Source organism: Salmo trutta, chromosome 21 (assembly GCF_901001165.1).
Source record: "Salmo trutta chromosome 21, fSalTru1.1, whole genome shotgun sequence".
NCBI lineage: Eukaryota > Metazoa > Chordata > Actinopteri > Salmoniformes > Salmonidae > Salmo > Salmo trutta.
In genome coordinates this window covers 45,141,255-45,166,786 of record NC_042977.1, presented here as the reverse complement: position 1 = coordinate 45,166,786, position 25,532 = coordinate 45,141,255, and the positions used below count along the sequence as shown (strand labels likewise).

The following is a 25,532-nucleotide window of genomic DNA, read 5'->3' as shown; positions in this document are numbered from 1 at the left end:
AAACTTTGATTTGATTTGGGAGACTAGTCAGGATTGTGGCAAAGATGAACAGAGCAAAGTATAGAGAGATCCTTGATCAAAACCTTCGGGACACGTCTCTGAATGTCCTTGAGTGGCCCAGACAGAGCCCGGACTTGAACCCGATAGAACATTTCTGGAGATACCTGAAAATAGCTGTGCAGCGACTCTCCCCATCCAACCTGACAGAGTTTGAGAGGATCTGCAGAGAACAATGAGAGAAACTCCCCAAATACAGGTGTGCCAAGCTTGTAGCGTTCTTCCCAAGAAGACTCGAGGCTGTAATCGCAGCCAAAGGTGCTTTAACAAAGTACTGAGTAAAGGGTCTGAATAATTATGTAAAAAAAAGTACTTTTTTTTAATAGATTTTGAAAAATGTATAAAAACCTGTTTTTAATTTGTCATTATGGGGTATTGTGTGTAGATGGATGAGGGGGGAAAAATAATTGAAATCCATTTTAGAATAAGGTTGTAACATAACAATATGTAAAAAGTCAAGGGGTATGCACTGTAACTGAATGCACTGTAACTGTTGTTACTGATGTGTAAATTATAAACTAATACATAACGGTAAACTAATTACAAAACCCTCTGTAAATCTACACTATATAAAAAATAATATGATCTATAAAAACTACACCTTTTACTCCTCTAACTTATATTTCCCAGGGGTGAAATGTGGTGGGATCCTCTCCGCCTCTTCCGGCAACATCTCCAGCCCCAACTACCCAGGTCTGTACCCGTACAACATGGAGTGTGTGTGGCTGATTGTAGTGGCCGAGGGGTCCTCCGTCCTGCTCACCTTCCACGACTTTGAGTTGGAGTATCACGTCACCTGCTCCTACGACCACATCAAGATCTATAACGGTGTATCCGAGGATGAGGGGAACCTACTGGGGACGTTCTGTGGTGTCATGTCCCCTCCTCAGTTCACCTCCTCCTGGAATGTTATGTCAATCATTTTCCACTCCGATCGTCATGTGACTCACAGAGGGTTCTCTGTGAGCTACAGGAAAGGTGAGCTTTTACTTTCTCACACAGGACAACCAAAACCACTGATATGCATGTATGGCTTTTCTGAGTACAGCCACTCAAACCTCACAGTACCCACAACATGGAACAAGACAAGGCAGGACCTTGAGTAGCTGAATCAGGTGTTTTAACATAGAGCTGGGCTGGAACAAAATCCTGCACACCGTGTCTCTCTCTCTCTCTCCCACCAGATATGTGTGGTGGGGTCCTAACCGGTCTGTCTGGCATCATCTCTAGCCCCGGCTACAGTCCAGATACCCAGTACAGCAACAACGCTGACTGTTCCTGGACGGTCCATGTATCCAACCGCAGCGTGGTCAGTCTGGTCTTCCTCGACTTCCAGGTATGTTCTCTAACATGTAACGACAAATCGATGCATCCCAAATGGTACCCAATTTAATCCATATAGTTCACTACTTTTGGGCCAGAGCCCAGGCACTATATAGGGAATAGGGAGCCAATTGGGATGCGCATACTGTAAGTGTCGAAGTATCTTTAATGGGTCATAAATATGACGTGACAAAAATAAAATTTAATTCATTCACTCCAGCTGGAGAACAACGAGGGCTGTAATTTTGACTTCGTGGCTCTCTTCGACGGCCCCACCATCACTCACAGACACCTGGGGAACTACTGTGGAGGGGAGAAGCCTCCTAAGATTGTTACTACCTCCAACCAGCTGCTGGTGGTGTTCAAGTCTGACTTCAACATCGGGGGACGAGGGTTCAAGGCTTACTACTACTCAGGTAGGTAGGATGCTGGAAGACTACGGGTTTACTGACCACTAAATCACTCCCTCGTGGCTGTCCTGTACTTTACTGAGGTCCATGGGGAGGGATTAAACTGTCCTGTACTATACTGAGGCCCATGGGGAGGGATTAAACTGTCCTGTACTATACTGAGGTCCATAGGGAGGGATTAAACTGTCCTGCACTATACTGAGGTCCATAGGGAGGGATTAAACTGTCCTGTACTATACTGAGGTCCATGGGGAGGGATTAAACTGTCCTGTACTATACTGAGGCCCATGGGGAGGGATTAAACTGTCCTGTACTATACTGAGGTCCATGGGGAGGGATTAAACTGTCCTGTACTATACTGAGGTCCATAGGGAGGGATTAAACTGTCCTGCACTATACTGAGGTCCATAGGGAGGGATTAAACTGTCCTGTACTATACTGAGGTCCATGGGGAGGGATTAAACTGTCCTGTACTATACTGAGGCCCATGGGGAGGGATTCAACTGTCCTGTACTATACTGAGGTCCATGGGGAGGGATTAAACTGTCCTGTACTATACTGAGGTCCATGGGGAGGGATTCAACTGTCCTGTACTATACTGAGGTCCATAGGGAGGGATTAAACTGTCCTGTACTATACTGAGGTCCATAGGGAGGGATTAAACTGTCCTATACTATACTGAGGTCCATGGGGAGGGATTAAACTGTCCTGTACTATACTGAGGTCCATGGGGAGGGATTAAACTGTCCTGTACTATACTGAGGTCCATGGGGAAGGATTAAACTGTCCTGTACTATACTGACGTCCATGGGGAGGGATTAAACTGTCCTGTACTATACTGAGGTCCATGGGGAGGGATTAAACTGTCCTGTACTATACTGAGGTCCATGGGGAGGGATTCAACTGCCCTGTACTATACTGAGGTCCATAGGGAGGGATTAAACTGTCCTGTACTATACTGAGGTCCATAGGGAGGGATTAAACTGTCCTGTACTATACTGAGGTCCATGGGGAGGGATTCAACTGTCCTGTACTATACTGAGGTCCATGGGGAGGGATTCAACTGTCCTGTACTATACTGAGGTCAATAGGGAGGGATTAAACTGTCCTGTACTATACTGAGGTCCATGGGGAGGGATTAAACTGTCCTGTACTATACTGAGGTCCATGGGGAGGGATTAAACTGTCCTGTACTATACTGAGGTCCATGGGGAAGGATTCAACTGTCCTGTACTATACTGAGGTCCATGGGGAGGGATTAAACTGTCCTGTACTATACTGAGGTCAATAGGGAGGGATTAAACTGTCCTGTACTATACTGAGGCCCATGGGGAGGGATTAAACTGTCCTGTACTATACTGAGGCCCACGGGGAGGGATTAAACTGTCCTGTACTATACTGAGGTCCATGGGGAGGGATTAAACTGTCCTGTACTATACTGAGGCCCATGGGGAGGGATTAAACTGTCCTGTACTATACTGAGGTCCATGGGGAGGGATTAAACTGTCCTGTACTATACTGAGGTCCATAGGGAGGGATTAAACTGTCCTGTACTATACTGAGGTCCATGGGGAGGGATTAAACTGTCCTGTACTATACTGAGGTCCATGGGGAGGGATTAAACTGTCCTGTACTATACTGAGGTCCATGGGGAGGGATTAAACTGTCCTGTACTATACTGAGGTCCATGGGGAGGGATTAAACTGTCCTGTACTATACTGAGGTCCATGGGGAGGGATTAAACTGTCCTGTACTATACTGAGGTCCATGGGGAGGGATTAAACTGTCCTGTACTATACTGAGGTCCATGGGGAGGGATTAAACTGTCCTGTACTATACTGACGTCCATGGGGAGGGATTAAACTGTACATTCACTGACACCAGGACTGTGTTCAGTAGAGAGAAAATGTTATGAAACGGGAAGGTACTAGCTGAACCTATTCAATAACAACACATTTTTGGTTACATTTTGGCTACTGTGTGACCTACTTAAGACAACCCTGTTTTGTCTCATATGTCCATCTGTCTGACAGGTGAATGCCAGCAGGTGCTGTCTGTACCAAGTGCGAATTTCACCAGCCCCCACTACCCTAACATCTACCCAAACAACATCAACTGTCACTGGACCATCAACCTGGCCGGGGGCTACCGCATCCAACTGTTCTTCAACGCTATGGAGCTAGAGGACAGGAACAGCCTATCAGACGAGTGTGACTATGACTCTGTAGCGGTGCATGACGGGAGCAGGGAGACAGCCCCGTTGCTAGGGCGATGGTGTGGCTCGGAACAACCCGGGTCTTTGATCTCTAAGAGCAACAACATGCTGGTGGTCCTCAGTACAGACAGGAACTATGCTTATAAAGGGTTCTCTGCTTCCTATGTTGGAGGTGAGTGTCTGAACTGAAGCACGGCTGGCCCGAAAGTTATCCAAACTATCAAGTTTATACTTATTTAATCATTCAAGAGACAAATGCAATTACAAACGTGTGTGTGTGTGTGTTCGTGCTTGTGTTATGTCTCCACCTCAATCCCAGTGGTACCAGTTAACATCAGCTGTACGAGGACAGAGTTTACCATCCACATCTCCCAGCAGTCACTGCCTGGGCTGGAACGTGAGAGTATCTATCTGGGGGACCGCTCCTGTACCGCCCAGCTGACACCTACCACCTATAAGATACTGGCACGCTTCGAGAAATGTGGCACTGCAGGCCAGGTAACTAACTACCCACTGGTTGATTCAAATTGTTTCCGTTTTAATTCAGTTACATTGAGCCAACGTGGAATAGACGTTGAATTGTCATCTGTGCCTAGTGGGTAGCCACTGGCGTGATGATGATGCCAGTTTATAGCTGTTTAACTTTTCTTCTTAATTTGTCCATTTTATTGAAGCGACAGGACAGTGTATAAGGGAATTGAGGATACTAGAGGATGTGACAAAATAGCAGTGGGACCGGGATTTGATCCCACGCGGTCACAAGCACATGTTGTCTGATTGTTGTCCATCAGTATAATCCTGACCCTTAACCTCTAACCCCTGACCAGCCACGACGTAACATCACCATGCTGGTGAACACGCTCTACATCGACTTCTCCGACGGGAAGGGGCGGAGCATCCAGGAGTACGAGGTACAGTGCGACGCCCAGCGCAAGATGGCCACCATTCACATCGTCTCAGCCGAGGAACGCCAGAGGATGAACGAGCTGGCCCGACGCCAAGCAGAGGGGTCCGGGGGAGGTGGAGGAAAGGAGGCAGACCCAGAGCCTCACGACCCCAGTGATATAGTGTTTATTAGCATCTGTGTGCTGGCTGTTGTACTGATGGTGATTGCTGTAATCTGGCTGGTACTGCTTTAGTAGAGATGGGGGTAAGAGGAGGGAGAAGAGGAGGGAGAAGAGGACAGAGGTGGGTGTTGCAGTCTATGTGAGCCAGGACACAGAGGTTTATAATGAAAACTGACAGATTTATTTTTGTAATAAAATGACTATATTGCTCATTTCAATTGTACCAAAACAATTATTTAATATTGTCACCACTCTTGACATAACAACATTCAATAAAAACACAGGCAGAGATCAACATTTGATTTACTTCAATATAGAAAATCTAAGATGAATACAAAACAGCTCAATTAAAAGATTGACTGTGTGCTCCGACTGTCTTTCACCATTTTGGAAACAGGCACCAGTCCAGTAAAAGTATTTGCCAGAATGTCCCAGGTTTCCACACAGGCGTTGGGGGCTGAGAGGCTACCTTCTTCTTCTTGTGATTGGAGACCAGCTTTTTTTCTTTTCTTTTTTTGTGCACCAGTCCAGAAACAACTGGCATGTCGCAGTCTTCCTTTGCAGCAGGTCTCATGGGTCTGGGCTTAGCTACCAACATGTCTGTGTAGATCCATTTGAGCAAAGCGAGGTTCAGAATCCCTCCATCTTGATCACAGAATCTGAATCTTTATTTAGGGTTGCTTTGTAGAGCAGTGATTCTGCTCAGTCCGACCGCAACATAGTCGATCTCAAACACTACAACAGTCTTCTGCAGCTGGATTTAGGATTGGGGTTAGCTAGCTACTACACTCTTTGAATATGAATATATATATATATTACATACATACATACATACATACACAGTACCAGTAAAACGTTTGGACACTACTCATGCAAAGGTTTTTCTTAATTTTTTCTATTTTCTACATTGTAGAATAATAGTGAAGACATCAAAACTATGAAATAACACATATTGAATCATGTAGTAACCAAAAAAAAGTGTTAAACATATGAGATTCTTCAAAGTAGACACCCTTTGCCTTGATGACAGCTTTGCACACTCTTGGCATTCTCTCAACCAGCTTCATGAGGTAGTAACCTGGAATGCATATCAAATAACAGGTGTGCCTTGTTAAAAGTTAATTTGGGGAATTTCTTTCCTTCTTAATGCATTTGAGCCAATCAGCTGTGCTGTGACAAGGTAGGGGTGGTATACAGACGATAGCCCTATTTGGTAAAAGACCAAATCGATATTATGGCAAGAACACCTCAAATAAGCAAAGAGAAACTACAGTCCATCATTACTTTAAAGACATGAAGGTCAGTCAATACGAAAAATGTCAAGAACTTTTAAAGTTTCTTCAAGTGCAGTCGCAAAAACCATCAAGCGCTATGATGAAACTGTCTCTCATGAGGACCGCCACAGGAAAGGAAGATCCAGAGTTACCTCTGCTGCAGAGGATATGTTCATTAGAGTTACCTGCACCTCAGATTGCAGCCCAAATAAATGCTTCACAGAGTTCAAGTAACAGACACATCAACATCAACTGTTCAGCGGAGACTGCGTGAATCAGGCCTTCATGGTCGAATTGCTGCAAAGACACCACTACTAAAGGAAACCAATAAGAAGAGACTTGCTTGGGCCAAGAAACACAAGCAATGGCCATTAGACCGGTGGAAATCTGTCCTTTGGTCTGATAAATCCAAACTTGAGATTTTTGGTTTCAACCACCGTGTCTTTGTGAGACGCAGAGTAGGTGAATGGATGATCTCCGCATGTGTGGTTCCCACCGTGAAGCATGGAGGTGGGAATGGTGCTTTGCTGGTGACACAGTCATTTAAGGCACTCTTAACCAGCATGGCTACCACAGCATTCTGTAGCGATACGCCATCCCATCTGGTTTGCGCTTAGTGGGACTTTCATTTGTTTTTCAACAGGGCAACGACCCAACATACCGCCAAGCCGTGTAAGGACTATTTGACCAAGAAGGAGAGTGACGCATCAGATGACCTGGCCTCCACAATCACCCAACCTCAACCCAATTGAGACAGTTTGGGCATTTGTTTTTTTACATTTATTTAACTAGGCAAGTCAGTTAAGAACAAATTCTTATTTACAAAGACGGCCTAGGAACAGGGGCAACAGGGGCCTTGTTCAGGGGCAGAATGACAGATTTTAACCTTGTCAGCTCAGGGATTCGATCTAGCAACCTTTCGGTTACTGGCCCAACGCTCTATCCACTAGGCTACCTGCCACCCCAAAATGAGTTGGACCACAGAGTGAAGGAAAAGCAGCCAACAAGAGCTCAGCATGTGGGAACTCCTTCAAGACTGTTGGGAAAGCATTCCTCAAGGCAAAGGGTGGCTACTTTGAAGAAACAAAATAAATTATTTTGATTTGTTTAACACTTTTTTGGTTACTACATGATTCCATGTGTTATTTCATAGTTTTGATGTCTTCACTATTATTCTACAATATAAATAAAGAAAAACCCTGGAATGTGTAGGTGTGTCAAAACTTTCAACCGGTACAGTGTGTGTGTGTGTGTGTGTGTGTGTGTGTGTGTGTGTGTATGTATGTATGTATGTATGTAAGTACAATTTATTTTTATTTTTTTAATGAAATATATGTATTCATTACTGTAAGTCGCTCTGGATAAGAGCGTCTGCTAAATGACTAAAATGTAAAATGTAAAAAATATGTATATATATATATATATATATATATATATTTTTTTTAATATAGTTCTAGGTGGAACCCTTTCACCCACAAAGAACCCTTTTAGATATTTTGGTTCAATAGAGAAGCTTCTGAACAGAGTGCATTTACTTCTTGTGTGTGGACACCAGCTGGTTTACTGGGATCTTACTCTCCTTGACTTGACCCCTGACCTCTGGCTGGTGTTTGAGGGCAAAGACCAGCTTCCTGATAGTCCGTCTGTAGGATCCACTGAGCAGCCGAGAACTCTGATGGAACACCTCTCTCTCTATGTTCTCCACCAGACCACTGTCTGTCTGATAGATCACATACAATGAGAGGAAGATTACTATATTGTCCAATGTTCTAGAATGTCCAACAGAAATTAGTGTTCTGTGTGTATGTGTTCTCCCAAAGACAGAGCAAGAGACACCGAGACAGAGGGAGAGACACTGAGACAGAGAGCGAGAGACACTGAGACAGAGAGAGCGAGAGACAGAGAAAGGGAGACAGCGAGAGAAAGAGAGAGATGGGTGTATTGACAATAACAACACACAGTAAAAGCCCTCTCACCTCAACTTCCAGAGCTTCAGACAGCATTCTCCTGGCGTTGTTCCTCAGTCCCTCAGTCTGCTTGTCACAGCGTACTTCTATGGAGGGCTTGTTTGAGTGCTCTTCAATGAAGCGCCTCCATACAGTGTACACTTCAGCCGCTAGGGAACTCACCTCAGGGTCGGAGTGATGCTTACGCATCTTGTTAACAGTGTGGCCTAAGAGGGAAAGAGACGAGAGGAGTTATCTGTGAGTGTGTGTGTTGGTGTGTTGACTGTATTTGTGTACCAGAATGAGATGAGCTGAACATAGAAGAAAAACTTTTAACAGGTGTAGGTTTTTAGGAAATGAATGAATACACTACTAGACTGTTTGAATAGACTAAGTGAATGGGAAGGGAAGCAATACCATGATCCAAGTTCACAGACAGTGTGCTAAAAGAGACCTAAGGAATGGCGCTCCTTCCAGTTTGTGTGATTACCTCAAGTGAAGAGTCTTCCCTTACCTATTCTGGTTGACTTGAGCACCTCCTTGGACGGCATCTTCTTGTTGAGCTCTGCCAGGGCTAGAAGCAGATTCTCCTTGGTCTGACCAGGCAGTTCCAGCATGGACTTGTACCTTTCAATGTCCTCAATCACCACCACTCTCTGGTACGGTAGGAAGACAGATCATAGATGTGTTATGTACGCATGCTTATTAGGCAGGCCTATGTGCACAATATCATGTTTGACTTGAGAAGCGGTTGGTAACAGACACTTACGCGTAAAGACTCAATAGTTGCTTGTCGATACACCTTTTCTTTACTCTTCGTTTCCTTGGGTACTTCCCCGTTTGGTAGACGCACCACAAATTTGTCCATTTTCCAAGGTGTCTTAGATTTATTTATGGATGGGGGGGGGTGGGGGACCGATCATCGATATAGTATTTAATTTGTAATCATTATTAAGAGTTCGTAAACGACCAGGGAAAACAACTCTTCAAAATACTTGTTCTCCTGCGAAGAAAGCGAGTGTTTTTGTTCGGTTCACAGGCATCTTAACTAGGCGGCGCGAGTTCACATACTAACAGTAGATCGATGTCAGTGGCATTGACAATGCGTAAATAGCTCCAAATTCAGGATGTTTTCTAGTATTATCCCCGTATGGTGTAAACTTTAAATAAAATTGTAAAAAAGCCTCAAGAATATTGGTGGACCTTTCTTTTCTCTTTTTCAATTTGCGCCGCTAGGGACTAGTTGTAACATCCATGAGCCATCCATCCCGAATCACGGTTTTATTCTCGCGAGATTTTCACGAACGAGGAAGAAGAAGGAGGACTCGCCTGTCGTTGGGATTTTTTACAGCAGGCTAAAATGGGGACGTTGAAGTCCTTTAGTGTGTTAGTGAGTCTGTGCTTCGTGCTCGCATACACCTCGGTAACTGCCGATGTTTTTGATGGAGTTTTGGGAAATACTGCGTCTTGTCATAAGACATGTCAAATGACTTACAGTTTGCACACATATCCTCGGGTGAGTTGCTGGAAGCTAGCTAGTAACGTTAGCCGTTTTGCTAGCTAAGCAAGTCTACTATACCGAAAAACTGGATTAGCTAAACTGTCATTCAGCAACCGAAAAAGGACTCTGTGGCACCTACAATGTATTGAGCTGTTGTAGACTTCTGACCTGTGTATGGTTGTAATAAGTAATTCAAATTGGAGGTGCCGAGTGTGCTTTTTTTTTTTTTTTTCCTCGATTGTTTGTAATTTAACGTTACATTTTTATTACGACATTTTTGAGAAGTACATACTTCCGTTACGGTCGCTAACGTTAAATGTAGATTACGGTAGTTGCTCAGGGAAACGAACGTACTTTTGACGTAACGCTGGTGAATGAGAGTTTGAATCGGAGCTTTCTGAACGTTCGAGGATACTGGTTCAGTCCTGTTCATGACTGTGTTCGTTTTGTGTTGTAGGAGGAGGAACTGTACGCCTGCCAGAGAGGCTGTCGTCTGTTCTCCATTTGCCAGTTCGTGGGCGACAGCGAGGATCTGAACCAAACTAAAGTCGAGTGTGACTCCAGTAAGATGCTCATGCAATGTCTTCAAAACAGATAATACTAGTCATGTTGCTAGCTAAGTACATAGACTCATGTGCAGAAAACAGCCTTCACAATAGTATTATCTGTTTTCAGTTGAACCAAGAGGTTTATTACAAGATTTCAGGGAGGGAGAAAGAAAGCAGAAGCAAATAAAATGTCTAACGGGTCTCTTGGAAACAGGCCCTTTTTATATTCTAATCAGAAACTACCAAATGTTCCCTAAACATCAGCTTGAGAGGCTTGTACGAAGTCAAAACAAAAGACAGTGACTTTTCAAGCTGCTACAGAATCAGTGTTCGTAATGTCATCAATACAGTAATAATCAGGGTGTCCTTGTAGAAGAATCTAAACATTTAAAAAATGTCATGGCTTGGGGGCCCGCATTGATTTTGTTATCATCTTAGTTACTCGGATAGCATAAGAACACGGCATAAGCCATAACAAAATGTTTAGAATTGCAGGAAATTAGCTTTAAAACAGTCAAATTCTCTCTGCCCCCAAAAGTGTCTGGGCCAAGAGCATAGTGCCATTGGACACGCCCACTACCCCATTTTGATTCAGAAAACAACATAGTGACAAAAGTTACAACATACACTGAGTATACCAAACATTAGGAACACCTTTCCTAAAATTGAATTTCACCTCCTTTTTACCCTCAGAATCAGCCTCAAGCCTGCAATAGGTTTGACTAAATTATAGAAGACCATCTATACACTTCTTCATTAAAATGTTAAAATCACACCCATTAGACAGTCTACTGGTTCCACGAGACGAGTGTTATCTGTTCTGTCTGTAACCTGTTTATTTATTTTTTTTACTTCCTGATTCTCCCCAGCTTGTCATGAAGCATACAGCCAGTCAGAGGAGCAGTATGCCTGCAACCTGGGCTGCCAGAGTCAACTACCGTTTGCTGAGCAAAGACAAGAGCAGGTAGTGTTCTACACCGCTCCCTCAAACACACTCAAGTGACTGCCATTGTTTGTTGAAGACTGATATTGACAATAGAAATATTGTTGGTGAACTGGGTGATATGTAGGAAAATAGACTGGAGACAGCCTATTGGAATAGAAATGTTGTTAACCAAGTGTGTGTGTGAGGAGCCTGGTCCCAGATCTGTTTGTGCTGTAATAGCCAAGTCCTGCACCATTGACAATAACATTTGTCAAGAAAGCACAAACATTGCCTGGTCCCAGATATGTGATTCCTACCAGACCCCATGAACAGGGATGTGTGTTTGACCCTTGACCCCATAATACTATCATCCTCCAGTTGCTGGCCATGATGCCTCGCATCCACCTGCTGTACCCTTTGACTCTGGTGAGAGGGTTCTGGGACGATGTCATGAGTCAGGCCCACAGCTTCATCTCCTCCTCTTGGACCTTCTACCTCCAGGCTGACGACGGGAAGCTGGTCATCTTCCAGGTAGTGTTTTTTTTTTTTTTTGTGGAGCGACTTCAACCCTATTCATCCAAACTGGCACTCCTTTAGGATTTGTTTTTCACTTCCTGTTGCACATTGCCACTAATGGAACTTGAGTAGGTATTTTTTTTTAATTGTATTTAACCTCTCTGGGGTATGTGGTACGTTAGCGTCCCACCTGCGGGACACACTATTCAACAGCCAGTGAAATAGCAGGGTGCCAAATTCAAAACAACAAAAATCTCATAATTCAAATTTCTCAAACATATAACTAATATATCCCATTTTAAAGATACACTTCTCGTTAATCCAACCACATTATCCGATTTCAAAAAGGCTTTACGGCGAAAGCATAACATTAGATTATGTTAGGACAGCGCCTAGACAAGAAAAATCACAGCCATTTTCCAAGCAAGGAGAGGCGTCACAAAAACCAGAAATACAGCTAAAATTAATCACTAACCTTTGATCTTCATCAGATGGCACTCATAGGACTTCATGTTACACAATACATGTATGTTTTGCTCGATAAAGTTCATATTTATATCCAAAAACCCCATTTTTACATTGGCGTGTAATGTTCAGAAATGTTTTGCCTCCCAAAACCTCCGGTGAATGAACACATCAATTTACAGAAATACTCATCATAAACGTTGATAAAATATTCAACTGTTATTCAAAGAATTATAGATACACTTCTCCTTAATGCAACCGCTGTGTCAGATTTCAAAAAAGCTTTACGGCGAAAGCAAACTTTGCAATAATCTGAGTACAGCGCTCAGATATCAAAACAAGCCATACAGATACCTTCCATTTGAGTCAACAGAAATGACAACAATTACATTATATTCACTTACCTTTGATCTTCATCGGAATGCAATCCCAGGAATCCCAGTTCCAGAATAAATGTTCGATAAAGTTCATCTTTATGTCCAAATACCTCCATTTTGTTTGCGCGTTCAGTCGAGTAATCCAAATCCACTGTGCTCGCGCAGTGAGTTCAGACAAAAAGCAAAAAGTTATATTACAGTTCGTAGAAACATGTCAAACGATGTATAGAATCAATCTTTAGGATGTTATCATAAATCTTCCATAATATTCCAACCGGACGATTCCTTCGTCTTCAGAAACGAAAAGGAACACAGCTAACTCTCACGTGAGTGCGCACGATTGAGCTCATGTCATTTTCTTAGTCATCTGATTCCAATGGCTCTTATTCTCTCCCCATTCACAGTAGAAGCATGAAACAACGTTCTAAAGACTGACATCTAGTGGAAGCCTTAGGAAGTGCAAAATGACCCCATTGACACTGTGTACTGGATAGGGAATCACTTAAAACTACAAACCTCAGATTTCCACACTTCCTGGTTGGATTTTTTTCTCAGGTTTTTGCCTGCCATATGAGTTCTGTTATACTCACAGACATCATTCAAACAGTTTTAGAAACTTCAGAGTGTTTTCTATCCAAATCTAATAATATGCATACCCTACCTTCTGGGCCTGAGTAGCAGGCAGTTTACTACGGGCACGCTTTTCATCCGGATGTCAAAATACTGCCCCCGACCCCGATGAGGTTAACCTTTATTTAACTAGACAAGTCATAAACATAAGTTACCCAACAATTTACCTTTTATCAAAGTAATTGTTGTGTAACTTGAGTATGTCATTATGTTTTTTGACAGACTGAACCACAGATCCAGTTTATTCCTGCGTTTGAGCTCCAGAAAGAGGAAGTCAGAGGAGAACCACAGAAGAAATGTAAGTCCTCTTTATCATATTCAGAGTTACTAGCCAGCTACCACCCGGTACTCTACCCTGAACCTTAGAGACTGCTACCCTATGTACATATACCCTGAGTGTACAAAACATCAGGACACCTTCCTAATATTGAGTTGCACTCCCTTAAGATCAGTCTCATTTCATCGTTGCATGGACACTACAATGTGTCGAAAGCGTTCTACAGGGATGCTGGCCCATGTTGATTCCAATGCTTCCCGCAGTTGAATCAAGTTTGTTGGATGTCCTTTGTGTGGTGGACAATTGTTGATACACACAGGAAACAAGTGACATTAATAAGGGATCGTAGACTGACTAGGTGAAAGCTATGTTATGAAAAGAGCAGGTGTTCCTAATGTGTTGTACACTCCGTGTACATGTACATAGTCATTGGACACAAGTCACTTGAATAATGTTTACATACTGTTTTACCCACTTCATATGTACATACTGTATTCTAGTCAAGGCTCATCCTATATAGCTACTGCTGTACACACCTTTTTATATTAATTTACTGTCTATACACATCTATATCATGAACGAAAGTAGGTGTAAACCTACTTGTTAAACATCTCATCCCAGAATCATGGGCATTAATATGGAGTTGGTCCCTCCTTTGCTGCTATAACAGCCTCCACTCTTCTGGGGAGGCTTTACACTGGAGGTTGGAACATTGCTGCGGGGACTTGCTTCCATTCAGACACAAGCATTAGTGAGGTCGCGGACTGTTGGGCGATTAGGCCTGGCTCGCAGTCGGCAATCCAATTCATCCCAAAGGTGTTCAATGGGGTTGAGGTCAGGGCTCTGTGCAGGCCAGTCAAGTTCTTCCACACCGATCTCGATAAACCATTATTGTATGGACCTCGCTTTGTGCACGGGGGCATTGTCATGCTGAAACAGGAAAGGGTCTCCTCAAACTGTTGCCACAAAGTTGGAAAAACACAATCGTCTATAAGAGTTCCCTTCACTGGAACTAAGGGAACTGAACCTAAGGGCCTGAACCATGAAAAACAGCCCCAGACCATTATTCCTCATCCACCAAACTTTACAGTTGGCACTATACATTGGGGCAGGTAGCGTTCTCCTGGCATCCGCCAAACCCAGATTTGTCCGTTGGACTGCCAGATGGTGAAGCATGATTCATCACTCCAGAGAATGCGTGTTCAATGGCTGCGAGCTTTACACCACTCCAGCCGAAGCTTGGCATTGTTCATGGTGATCTTAGGCTTGTGTGCAGCTGTTCGGCCATGGAAACCCATATCATGAAGCTCCCGACGAACAGTTCTTGTGCTGACGTTGCTTCCAGAGGCAGTTTGGAACTCGGTAGTGAGTGTTGCAACCGAGGACAGACAATTCTTACCTGCTTCAGCACTTGGCGTTCCCGTTCTGTGAGCTTGTGTGGCCTACCACTTTGCAACTGAGCCGTTGTTGCTTCTAGACGTTTCCATGTCACAATAACAGCACTTACAGTTGACAGGGGACATCTCTAGCAGGGCAGAAATGTAATGAACTGACTTGTTGGAAAGGTGGCATCCAATGACGGTGCCACATTGAATGTCACTGAGCTATTCAGTAAGGTCAATGTTTGTCTATGGAGATTGCATGGCTGTGTGCTCGATTTTATACCCCTGTCAGCAATGGGTGTGGCTTAAATATCCACTAATTTGAAGGGGTGTATATATGCAGCAATGTTCCAACATCTAGTAGAAAGCCTTACCAGAAGAGTGGAGGCTGTTATAGCAGCAAAGGGGGACCAACTCCATATTAATGCACATGATTTTTGCAATGAGGTGTTCGACGAGCAGGTGACCACATACTTTTTGCCATGTAGTGTATATATATCTATGTTCTGGACTGACATGGCTTGTTCTGATATTTCTTAATTTTGGGGATTTGTGTGTTTTGTTAGGTATGCTGCACTGTTGGTGCTAGAAACATAAGCATTTCACTTCACCTGCGATAACATCTGCAAAATATGTGTGCGCTGCTGATAAAATTGTATTTAAAAAAAATATATATATAAAAAATAGATAGATATATATCTATCTCAAATTGACTGGGGAAAAAACTAGATGCTGTGAGTGTGCATTTAGGATTTACGTATGAACTTTTACACAATCACAATGTTTACTGTGTAATGCAAAAAAAAAAACAATTGGTATGGAAACATGTCTATCTCTCCCGCTCCAGATCCTGGCCTTGGTAGCCCGGTGTACAAGGACTACCAGCGTAGTTTCGTCCAGGAGAGGGACAGGGACATGTATGTGGACCGCAGCATCAACGAGGACGACTACAACCTCTTCAGCTGTCTCTCCAGGTCAGTTACAGAAGGACACGTCTTCTACGCAAACTATTAGGTTTAGATGGTAGGTTTATCAGGCAATACAGCTGAGGAAGCAGGAGGCAAAGGTCAGGGTGCTAAAATAGAGTCCACAGTTTATATATACTGTAAAGATAAACCTAAGATGTAAAGAAGGAATTGTTTGGGATAAACACTGAGCTCCTGATTTGAATGACTCATTGATGTGTATCTGACATCCCTCTCTCCTCTCTAGGAACCCCTGGCTCCCAGGCTGGATCCTGACCACCACTCTGATCCTGTCTATTCTGGTTCTCATCTGGATCTGCTGTGCTACTGTGGCGACTGCTGTTGACCAATATGTCCCAGCTGAGGTAACTCTTCCCCCTAGGTCAAAAATATGAAGGAATATTCTAAAATCCCATAAGTCTTTGCATAAATGCAAACAAAATAAAGGGACTATCGAGCAACGGCACCGGTCGCATGAATCCCACTTAACCTGGGTACAGATGTCAGATCTTAATTTGACCCATTTCGTCACAGAAGGAAAATAATCCTGCAGCAGGAGGATTCGATTGAATATTTATAATCACCACCAGGGGGCAGCTGGCAGAGGTGTTTGTAGGCTATACAATGGAGTACCATACCATAGTTTCTAAACCCAGGGGCGCAACATAGCGAGACTTCCAGGAACGCTTGTAAAGCAGACCACGCCAGGGTTTGGTGTTTGAGATGTCAATGAGAGAAGTTATTATTTATTTAAAATGTTTTCTTCGATGTTCATTTTCTCTACATTTTAAAGGCGCAAGCTAGATTCAAGACAATTTCTTAAGTAGTTGAACATTTTATTCAAACCTTGTGGAAGTGACAAACTGACACTGTGTATCCTATAATAACTAAAATACACAGGTAGGTTATGCTACAGTTAACACCATCTGATATAAAATTAACTCGCTTTATTCAAAACACCAATGTAGCCTACTTTAAACGACACTATAATTCAACAAGATCTAAAGGCATATCCCCATGAAACTGACTGATGTCAAATGGTTACTATGCAGATGTTGAATAATTATCATTCACGATTGAATGTGATGGTATTTTTGTCTTACAATAACGCTATGATGTTTGGTGGAATACTGAGATGGTTGTGATCTTGCAGACATTTATTCAGCTTTGATCAAACATATATTAAACAAGCACCATTCGTCTGAGTAGCCTGTTCTCTACGCAGAGAACATACACATGAGCGTAACGTGATCCGCACATGAAGCTTCGGGAAGCTCCAGATCTTTTAGTCCAGCGGACTAAACATCCCCAGAAAGTTGGATTCGCAGCCATAGCCTAAAATCAGTTTCTGGTACGGTCATTTATTTTCAAGATCGGGGGTAAAATATCCCTGGAGTGCCCATATTTCAAATGTGTTACTAATTCTAGTCAATCAGGGGATTAAGTTATTTGTGCCAGAAGGGCGAGGGTCGGAATCGAACCTTCACCGTCACGGATGTGCGCTGAAGGCAGCTTGGGTTGAATTTAATCATTCTAATTCCCTTCTCCCCTCTGCCAATCGCCATTCTCCGAAGCACCTCTCACTCGCATGGCTCGCTCTCAGATATCTCAATTCTTATTCGCCAATGTCCATCACGTGATCGGGGTCCTTCTCACAGGCATCTCAGCTCTGAAGTAGGCTACAAGTGAAGACTGACACATCGGGGACGTAACTGTGTGCGTCCTTATCGAATTCCAAGGCACATATTGAAGATATTAGAACTGTCTACAGCATCTCCTATCCCCCCTATATCAATCTCCTATCCCCTGACACTACAGCCTATATCAATCTCCTATCCCCCTATAGCAATCTCCTATCCCCTGACACTACAGCCTATATCAATCTCCTATCCCCCTATAGCAATCTCCTATCCCCTGACACTACAGCCTATATCAATCTCCTATCCCCCCTATATCAATCTCCTATCCCCCCTATATCAATCTCCTATCCCCCCTATATCAATCTCCTATCCCCCCTATATCAATCTCCTATCCCCCTATATTAATCTCCTATCCCCCCCTATATTAATCTCCTATCCCCCCCTATATCAATCTCCTATCCCCAATAGTACAAAAGTTGACCTATTCTGTTGGTCAACTTGTCCTTCTGTGTGAGAAATAAATATTCCGAACATAGCCTGGGACAGTTGTGGGATGTGATAGATCCCACATTAATACAACCACTAACATAATTATTATCATAGCAATGAGGCTGACGCAATAGATCAAAATGCTGATAAACTATTAGGCTATTTCTTCACATTATAAGCGCAGCAATGTCACATGGCAGTAGGCTATAATCGCGAATGTTACAAAATGCAATCAATTAGCAGGATAACATCGTTCTCAAATACTATCATTCATGTAATAATGCTTTATTATAAAGGTGCAATTTTTTTTTTATGGTGAAAATTGTCTTAACTCATGCGCTGCCTATGTATGCCAGTCAGGCTCTATACCGGTTGTAAAGTTATTTGGCCACTTTAGTTGTGATACAAACCTTATTAAAACATATATAAGCCTTGGCTAGGCTACATGAGGTGTGCGACTATGATTTTGAAAAAGCCCCCCCCCCAAAAAAAAGGCATGCGCTGTTTCTTGCCTTACTGCACGGAAGCTGGGCGTCATTCACAAGTGATAGACTAATATTGTCACCCATCAGATTATTCTTGATTTAATCTTGTCTTTTTATAAATAATATACTGTATGTGTGAAATGAGTTTTGATTTAGAACGGACCGTTATCATTCACCTGTCTCCAAACAGACGGGGGGAAAATACATGTCGTCTATGCACTTAAATAGCGTCTGGAAGATGCTTCTCCTGTGGTTAATTTTCATGCCAGCTAGGTAGGCTATAATACTCCTGTTGTAAAGCGATGCAATGTGCTTAATCAAATTGTATTTGTCACACGCGCCGAATACAACAGGTGTAGACGTTACCGTGAAATGCTCACTTACAAGCCCTTAACCAACAATGCAGTTTTTTAAGAAAATAGAATTAAGAAAATATTTACTAAAATAAAATTGAAGAAAAGTAACACAATAAAATAACAATGAGGCGATATACAGGGGGTACAGGTTAGTTGAGGTAATTTGTACATGTAGGGGTGAAGTGACTATGCATAGATAATAAACAGTGAGTAGCAGCAGTGTAAAAACAAAGTGGGGGGGGGGGTGTTGACGTAAGTAGTTCGGGATGACATTTGATTAATTGTTCATCAGTCTTATGGTTTGGGGGGTAGAAGCTGTTAAGGAGCCTCTTGGTTCTAGACTTGGTGCTCCGGCACCGCTTGCCATGCGGTAGCAGAGAGAACAGTCTGACTTGGGTGACTGGAGTCTTTGACAATATAGTATATGGGTTCTGGATGACAGGAAGCTTGGCCCCAGTGATGTACTGGGCTGTACGCACTACCCTCTGTAGCGTCTTGCGGTCGGGTCAGGATGCTCTCGATGGTGCACCTATATAACTTTTTGAGGATCTGGGGACCCATGTCAGATCTTTCCAGTCTCCTGGGGGGGGGGGGGGGGGGCGTTGTCGTGCCCTCTTCGCGACTTTCTTGGTGTGTTTGGACCATGATAGTTTGTTGATGTTAACACCAAGGAACTTAACTTTCAACCCGCTCCGCTACAGCCCTGTCGATGTGAATGGGGGCGTGTTCGGTCCTCATTTTCCTGTAGTCCATGATCATCTCCTTTGTCTTGCTTAATATTAGGAAAGTTGATAATTATAGTAGGCCTAGCCTATGGAAGCTGATGGGAGCCTCTTTTTAAGAGGCCCTCAACTTTGTTTTCTCACACAATTGCATAGCTCATGGGCTCTCATGCAGTGTTGGATGACATTTGCATTGATGTCAGAGTGATTAGAGGGACAATAGAGTGCTGAGTACCAGGCAGTTAGCAAGTTTGGTAGGCTACTAATGACCATCAGCAGCATCAGAGCTTGGAAGAAGCCTAATTACCGCAACTAAACGGTCATGTGGAATTTGACTGCAGTCATGACTCGTGACCGCCAGTGTGGCGGTAATATAGTCACCGTAACAGCCCTAGTCCAGGTAGCTATTTGGTTAACTACTGGTACCACTGGTACCCGTGTGGCTCAGTTGGTAGAGCATGGTGTTTGCAACGCCAGGGTTGTGGGTTCGATTCCCACGGGGGACCAGTACGAAGAAAAAAATGTATGAAATGTATGCATTCACTACTGTAAGTCGCTCTGGATAAGAGCGTCTGCTAAATGACTAAAATGTAAATGGAACTATTTAGCAGTCTTATGGCTTGAGGGTAGAAGCTGTTCAGGGTCCTGTTGGTTCAACTGACTGGTTTTAGTGAAAGGGTACTTAACAGTGGTTTATTAACACATGTTAGCAATCAAGACGGAACCAAGGTCTCCCTATCAATATTGAAAATCAAACTTTTGTCTTTTTGTCTTTGTAGAAACTGAGTATCTATGGAGACATGGAGTACGCCAAGGACCACAAACTGCTGACCCCTTACCCAGCATCCTCTCTGGTCATCATCACCTCCGGGCAGGAGGAGGAGGCTGGACCCCTCCCTTCCAAAGTTAACCTGGACCAGTCCAACATCTAAACATCTAGGGTGTCAAACCAGCTAGCCTGGGTACCAGTCTGTTTGTGCTATCTTTCCGCCTAGACTGGCAAGGATTGACATGACACAAACCGACCTTTACCCAAGCTACAAACCAACAGGGGGGTGATGATGATGAAGAGTAAAAGGCATTTTTATGGAGATTTTCAAGACTATGATTAATCTGGGTCCGGACTAGTGAATTGAAACATGATTGTGGAGGTTGAGGAAGGAAGTCTAAGAAGATTGTATGAAAAAGCATGCTAAATTAGGTATCCATTGAAAGGGGTGTTCTTCAGTCCAGGAGTAGGTTTAATCTGGGTCTGCAAACTGAAGCTGGCCCTTTTTCTTTTTTTTTATTATTATTTTTTTTAGTTCGTTTTTTTTGTTTGTTTAGAAAGCCCAAGTCAGTCTTACTTTTTCACACTGTTAGAACCTGTTTTAGTCAAACTGTTTCCAGCAAAATTCTTATTTTTTGTTGTATTGGCTGTTGTCTTGTTCCTCTCAAGTTCTAGAGATAGGCATAAGAATTGGGGAGTGTTTATTGTTGTTCTGTGAATTGGCATAAAGTGAGGCACTATCACAATGATGACAGCGCAGTTACATGAGCTTCTTTTTAAGACTTTCTTTGTTGGTGTGTATTCCAGACCCTCATTTGATGTTTTGTTTTATTGAATGATTATTATTTTGTTGTTTGAATTGTCTTCATGAGTCCCCAATGGCCCCCTATTCCCTAGATAGTGTTGTCAAAAAAAATACTGCACTATAAAGGGAATAGGGGGGGCTTTGGGGATGTAGCACAAGTTTTATGTGCCCGGATTAATTTAGAACGTAGAAACCCTAAATACATTTTGGTGAAATTACACGGGTCAATAACAGGCTATGTGCACCTACCATTACAGCTGTATCTATCCCTTTCACTTATTGTGGTCGTGTTTAATCTGTAGTGGTTGGATGGGGGTTTTCTGTTTATAAGCAGCCCTTTGTCATAACAGACATTGTTTTGCATATTATACAATAATGCTGAAATGTGACTTCAGATTTGCATTAGACATGACAGCACTGTGGGTAGTTGTAACTTTACTTTGGGTTTCTCCTGATGAGGAATGGTTTTGAAATAAACAAGATTGAGTCAAGCGGCTGTTTGTCTATACGTTATTTTGACAGTGATACTTCAAATACTTTAACTTGTAGTCATGTTTACCATATTGACCATTAGGTCTGTCCTAAATCCTCTAAATCATGGCAAAAGGAGAACTTTGGAAGGAAGGGGTGTAAGTATCCAAGAAGTAGAGGTCGACCGATTTAATTGGAATGGCCGATTTTAATTAGGGCCGATTTCAAGTTTTCATAACAATCGGTAATTTTAGACGCCGATTTGGCCAAATAATTTTTTTTTTTTTTTTACACCTTTATTTAACTAGGCCAGTCAGTTAAGAACACATTCTTATTTTCAATGACGACCTAGGAACGGTGGGTTAACTGCCTTGTTCAGGGGCAGAACGACAGATTTTTACCTTGTCAGCTCGGGGATTCAATCTTGCAACTTTACGGTTAACTAGTCCAACGCTCTAACCACCTGCTTTACATTGCACTCCATGAGGAGCCTGCCTGTTACACGAATGCAGTAAGAAGCCAAGGTAAGTTGCTAGCTAGCAATCATAATCACTAGTTAACTATACATGGTTGATGATATTACTAGTTTATCTAGCCTGTCCTGCGTTGCATATAATCGCTTAGGTACACGTTGCTCCAACGTGTACCTAACCATAAACATCAATGCCTTTCTTAAAATCAATACACAAGTATATATTTTTAAACCTGCATATTTAGTTAATATTGCCCGCTAACATGAATTTCTTTTAACTAGGAAAAATGTGTCACTTCTCTTGCAAACAGAGTCAGCGTATATGCAGTAGTTTGGGCCGCCTGGCTTGTTGCGAACTGTGAAGACTATTTCTTCCTAACAAAGACAGCCGACATCGGCAAACGGGGGATGATTTACCAAAAGCGCATTTGCGAAAAAAGCACAATCGTTGCACGACTGTACCTAACCATAAACATCAATGCCTTTCTTAAAATCAATACACAGAAGTATATCTTTTTAAACCTGCATATTTAGCTAAAAGAAATCCAGGATAGCAGGCAATATTAACCAGGTGAAATTGTGTCACTTCTCTTGCGTTCATTGCACGCAGAGTCAGGGTATATGCAACAGTTTGGGCCGCCTGGCTCGTTGCGAACTAATTTGCCAGAATTTTACGTAATTATGACATAACATTGAAGGTTGTGCAATGTAACAGGAATATTTAGACTTAGGGATGCCACCCGTTAGATAAAATACGGAACGGTTCCGTATTTCACTGAAAGGAAAAAACGTTTTGTTTTCGAAATGATAGTTTCCGGATTCGACCATATTAATGACCTAAGGCTCGTATTTCTGTGTTATTATGTTATAATTAAGTCTATGATTTGATAGAGCAGTCTGACTTAGCGGTGGTAGGCAGCAGCAGGCTCGTAAGCATTCATTCAAACAGCACTTTCGTGCGTTTTGCCAGCAGTTCTTCGCAATGCTTCAAGCATTACGCTGTTTATGACTTCAAGCCTATCAACCCCCGAGATTAGGCTGGTGTAACCGATGTGAAATGGCTAGCTAGTTAGCGGGGTGCGCGCTAATAACGTTTCAAACGTCACTCGCTCTGAGGCTTGGAGTAGTTGTTCCCCTTGCTCTGCATGGGTAACGCTGCTTCGAGGGTGGCTGTTGTCGATGTGTTCCTGGTTCGAGCCCATGTAGGGGCGAGGAGAGGGACGGAAGCTATACTCTTACATTGGCAATACTAAAGTGCCTATAAGAACATCCAATAGTCAAAGGTATATGAAATACAAATCGTATAGAGAGAAATAGTCCTATAATTCCTATAATAACTACAACCTAAAACTTCTTACCTGGGAATATTGAAGACTCATGTTAAAAGGAACCACCAGCTTTCATATGTTCTCATGTTCTGAGCAAGGAACTTAAACGTTAGCTTTCTTACATGGCACATATTGCACTTTTACTTTCTTCTCCAACACTTTGTTTTTGCATTATTTAAACCAAATTGAACATGTTTCATTATTTATTTGAGGTTAAATTGATTTTATTGATGTATTATATTAAGTTAAAATAAGTGTTCATTCAGTATTGTTGTAATTGTCATTATTACAAATACATTTTTGTAAAATCGGCCGATTAAGCGGTATCGTTTTTTTTTGGGCCCTCCAATAATCGGTATAGGCGTTGAAAAAAATCATAATCGGTCGACCTCTACCAAGAAGTGCCTTGAGTCACCCACTAAAATGATTTCCCTGTTCAAGCTTCACTCCATTAAACATGCTCAGTTTATTATAACGCGCTGTTTTAAGGGAAGAAGGGGAAACGAAGTCTATCGACAATCAACGATTGAGTTTCTATAGGGACGTTTGAGCTCCAGAAAGAGGAACGTAAGGGGGAATCCCAGTTTATATTTAACCTTTATTTAACTAGGCAAGGCAGTTAGGAACAAATTCTTATTTACAATGACGGCCTACCGGGGAACAGTGGGTTAACTGCCTTGTTCAGGGGCAGAAAGACAGATTTTTTTCAACATTGTCAGCTCAGGGATTCGATCAAGCAACCTTTCGGTTACTGACCCAACGCTCTAACCACTAGGCTACCTGCTCATAAGGACTCACTGTACCATTGTCCACACGACATCAGAGACATTATCTAATAAATCATGACACAATGTTGTATTGCAACAATTTGGATTTACTTAGTATGAATCTTCACTGAATGAAGTGAAACACAATTTTGATTGAAACGTTTCCATCTACTGCCACAGTTCCAGGCTTGAGAAGCCGGTGTACAAGGACTACCAGCGTAGTTTCTTCCAGGGGAGGAACAGGGACATGTATGTGGACCGCAGCATCAACGAGGACAACTACAACCTCTTCAAGCTGTCTCTCCAGGCCAATTCTCACAGGACACATCTTCTGCCATTGGGCCCTTTGCGCAAAGCACTTAACCAATGAAACTGCTCCAGGGGTACTGCAGACTAGCTGATCCTGTTCTTTCAATCTCTCTGTGTGTTTTCTGTTCTCAACCAGTAAAGCAGGGGTTGGAACCGAATACTGGAAAATAACATTTTTCGAGGAACAGATTCAGAACCAGGAACAAACGTGATCTATCCTGTTCCAGAACAGAACCGTTATTTAAAAAGCATGGGAACCGGTTAATAACTTTATTTTACATTCCAGGCATTTTTTTTTGTCCCACAAAAAATGCAATGGGGCGCCAATTCTTCATCCTAGGAACCCCTGGCTCGCACAATGGATCTTTCTGATCCTGTCTTTTCTGGTTCTCTTCTGGATCCTGACCACCACTCTGATCCTGTCTATTCTGGTTCTCATCTGGATCTGCTGTGATACCATGGCAACTGCTGTAGTTCAATACATCCCAGCTGAGGTAAGTCTTCCCCTAGGCCGAAAATATAAGTGTTAGTATTCTAATATCCCATAAATCTTTGCGTAAATGCAAAAAAACAAATGGATATGAACGAACAAAATTGAAAATGTTTCTGTTGTCTTTGTAGAAACTGAATATCTATTTGTATTTATTATGGATCCCCATTAGCTGCTGCCAAAGCAGCAGCTACTCTTCCTGGGGTCCAGCCACATTATTAAGGCAGTTTATACAATTTTAAAAACATTACAATATATTCACAGATTTCACAACACACCGTGTGCCCTCAGGCCCCTACTCCACCACTACCACATATCTACAGTACTAAATCCATGTGTATGTATAGTGCGTGTATTATCGTGTGTGTGTGTGTATGCATGTGTCTGTGCCAATGTTTGTGTTGCTTCACAGTCCCTGCTGTTCCATAAGATGTTTTTTTTACCTGTTTTTTAAATCTAATTTTACTGCTTGCATCAGTTACTTGATATGGAATAGAGTTCCATGTAGTCATGGGTCTTTGTAATACTGTGCACCTCCCATAGTCTGTTCT

The 25,532-nt window shown here is 42.6% G+C and overlaps 3 protein-coding genes across 3 annotated transcripts; 2 read left to right on the top strand and 1 right to left on the bottom strand.

Annotated features, from left to right (window-relative positions):
- Positions 1 to 638: 638 nt before the first annotated feature.
- Positions 639 to 5,284, top strand: cdcp2 (CUB domain containing protein 2). The gene is made up of 6 exons (XM_029703897.1): positions 639 to 1,035; positions 1,242 to 1,393; positions 1,601 to 1,796; positions 3,824 to 4,177; positions 4,325 to 4,503; positions 4,833 to 5,284. The coding sequence occupies exons 1-6, from the start codon at positions 639 to 641 to the stop codon at positions 5,142 to 5,144; spliced, it is 1,590 nt and encodes a 529-aa protein (XP_029559757.1). The 3' UTR covers positions 5,145 to 5,284.
- Positions 5,285 to 7,791: 2,507 nt separating this feature from the next.
- Positions 7,792 to 9,360, bottom strand: tceanc2 (transcription elongation factor A (SII) N-terminal and central domain containing 2). Its single transcript, XM_029705920.1, has 4 exons — positions 9,062 to 9,360; positions 8,807 to 8,948; positions 8,323 to 8,519; positions 7,792 to 8,066 (listed from the first exon to the last, which is right to left on the bottom strand). Exons 1-4 carry the CDS (start codon positions 9,158 to 9,160, stop codon positions 7,878 to 7,880), a joined length of 627 nt encoding a protein of 208 aa, XP_029561780.1. The 5' UTR covers positions 9,161 to 9,360; the 3' UTR covers positions 7,792 to 7,877.
- A 227-nt stretch (positions 9,361 to 9,587) lies between these two features.
- tmem59 (transmembrane protein 59) lies at positions 9,588 to 21,635 on the top strand. The gene is made up of 8 exons (XM_029705919.1): positions 9,588 to 9,808; positions 10,251 to 10,356; positions 11,211 to 11,305; positions 11,645 to 11,797; positions 13,477 to 13,552; positions 15,761 to 15,887; positions 16,126 to 16,243; positions 20,350 to 21,635. The coding sequence occupies exons 1-8, from the start codon at positions 9,653 to 9,655 to the stop codon at positions 20,500 to 20,502; spliced, it is 984 nt and encodes a 327-aa protein (XP_029561779.1). The 5' UTR covers positions 9,588 to 9,652; the 3' UTR covers positions 20,503 to 21,635.
- The last annotated feature ends 3,897 nt before the right edge of the window (positions 21,636 to 25,532 follow it).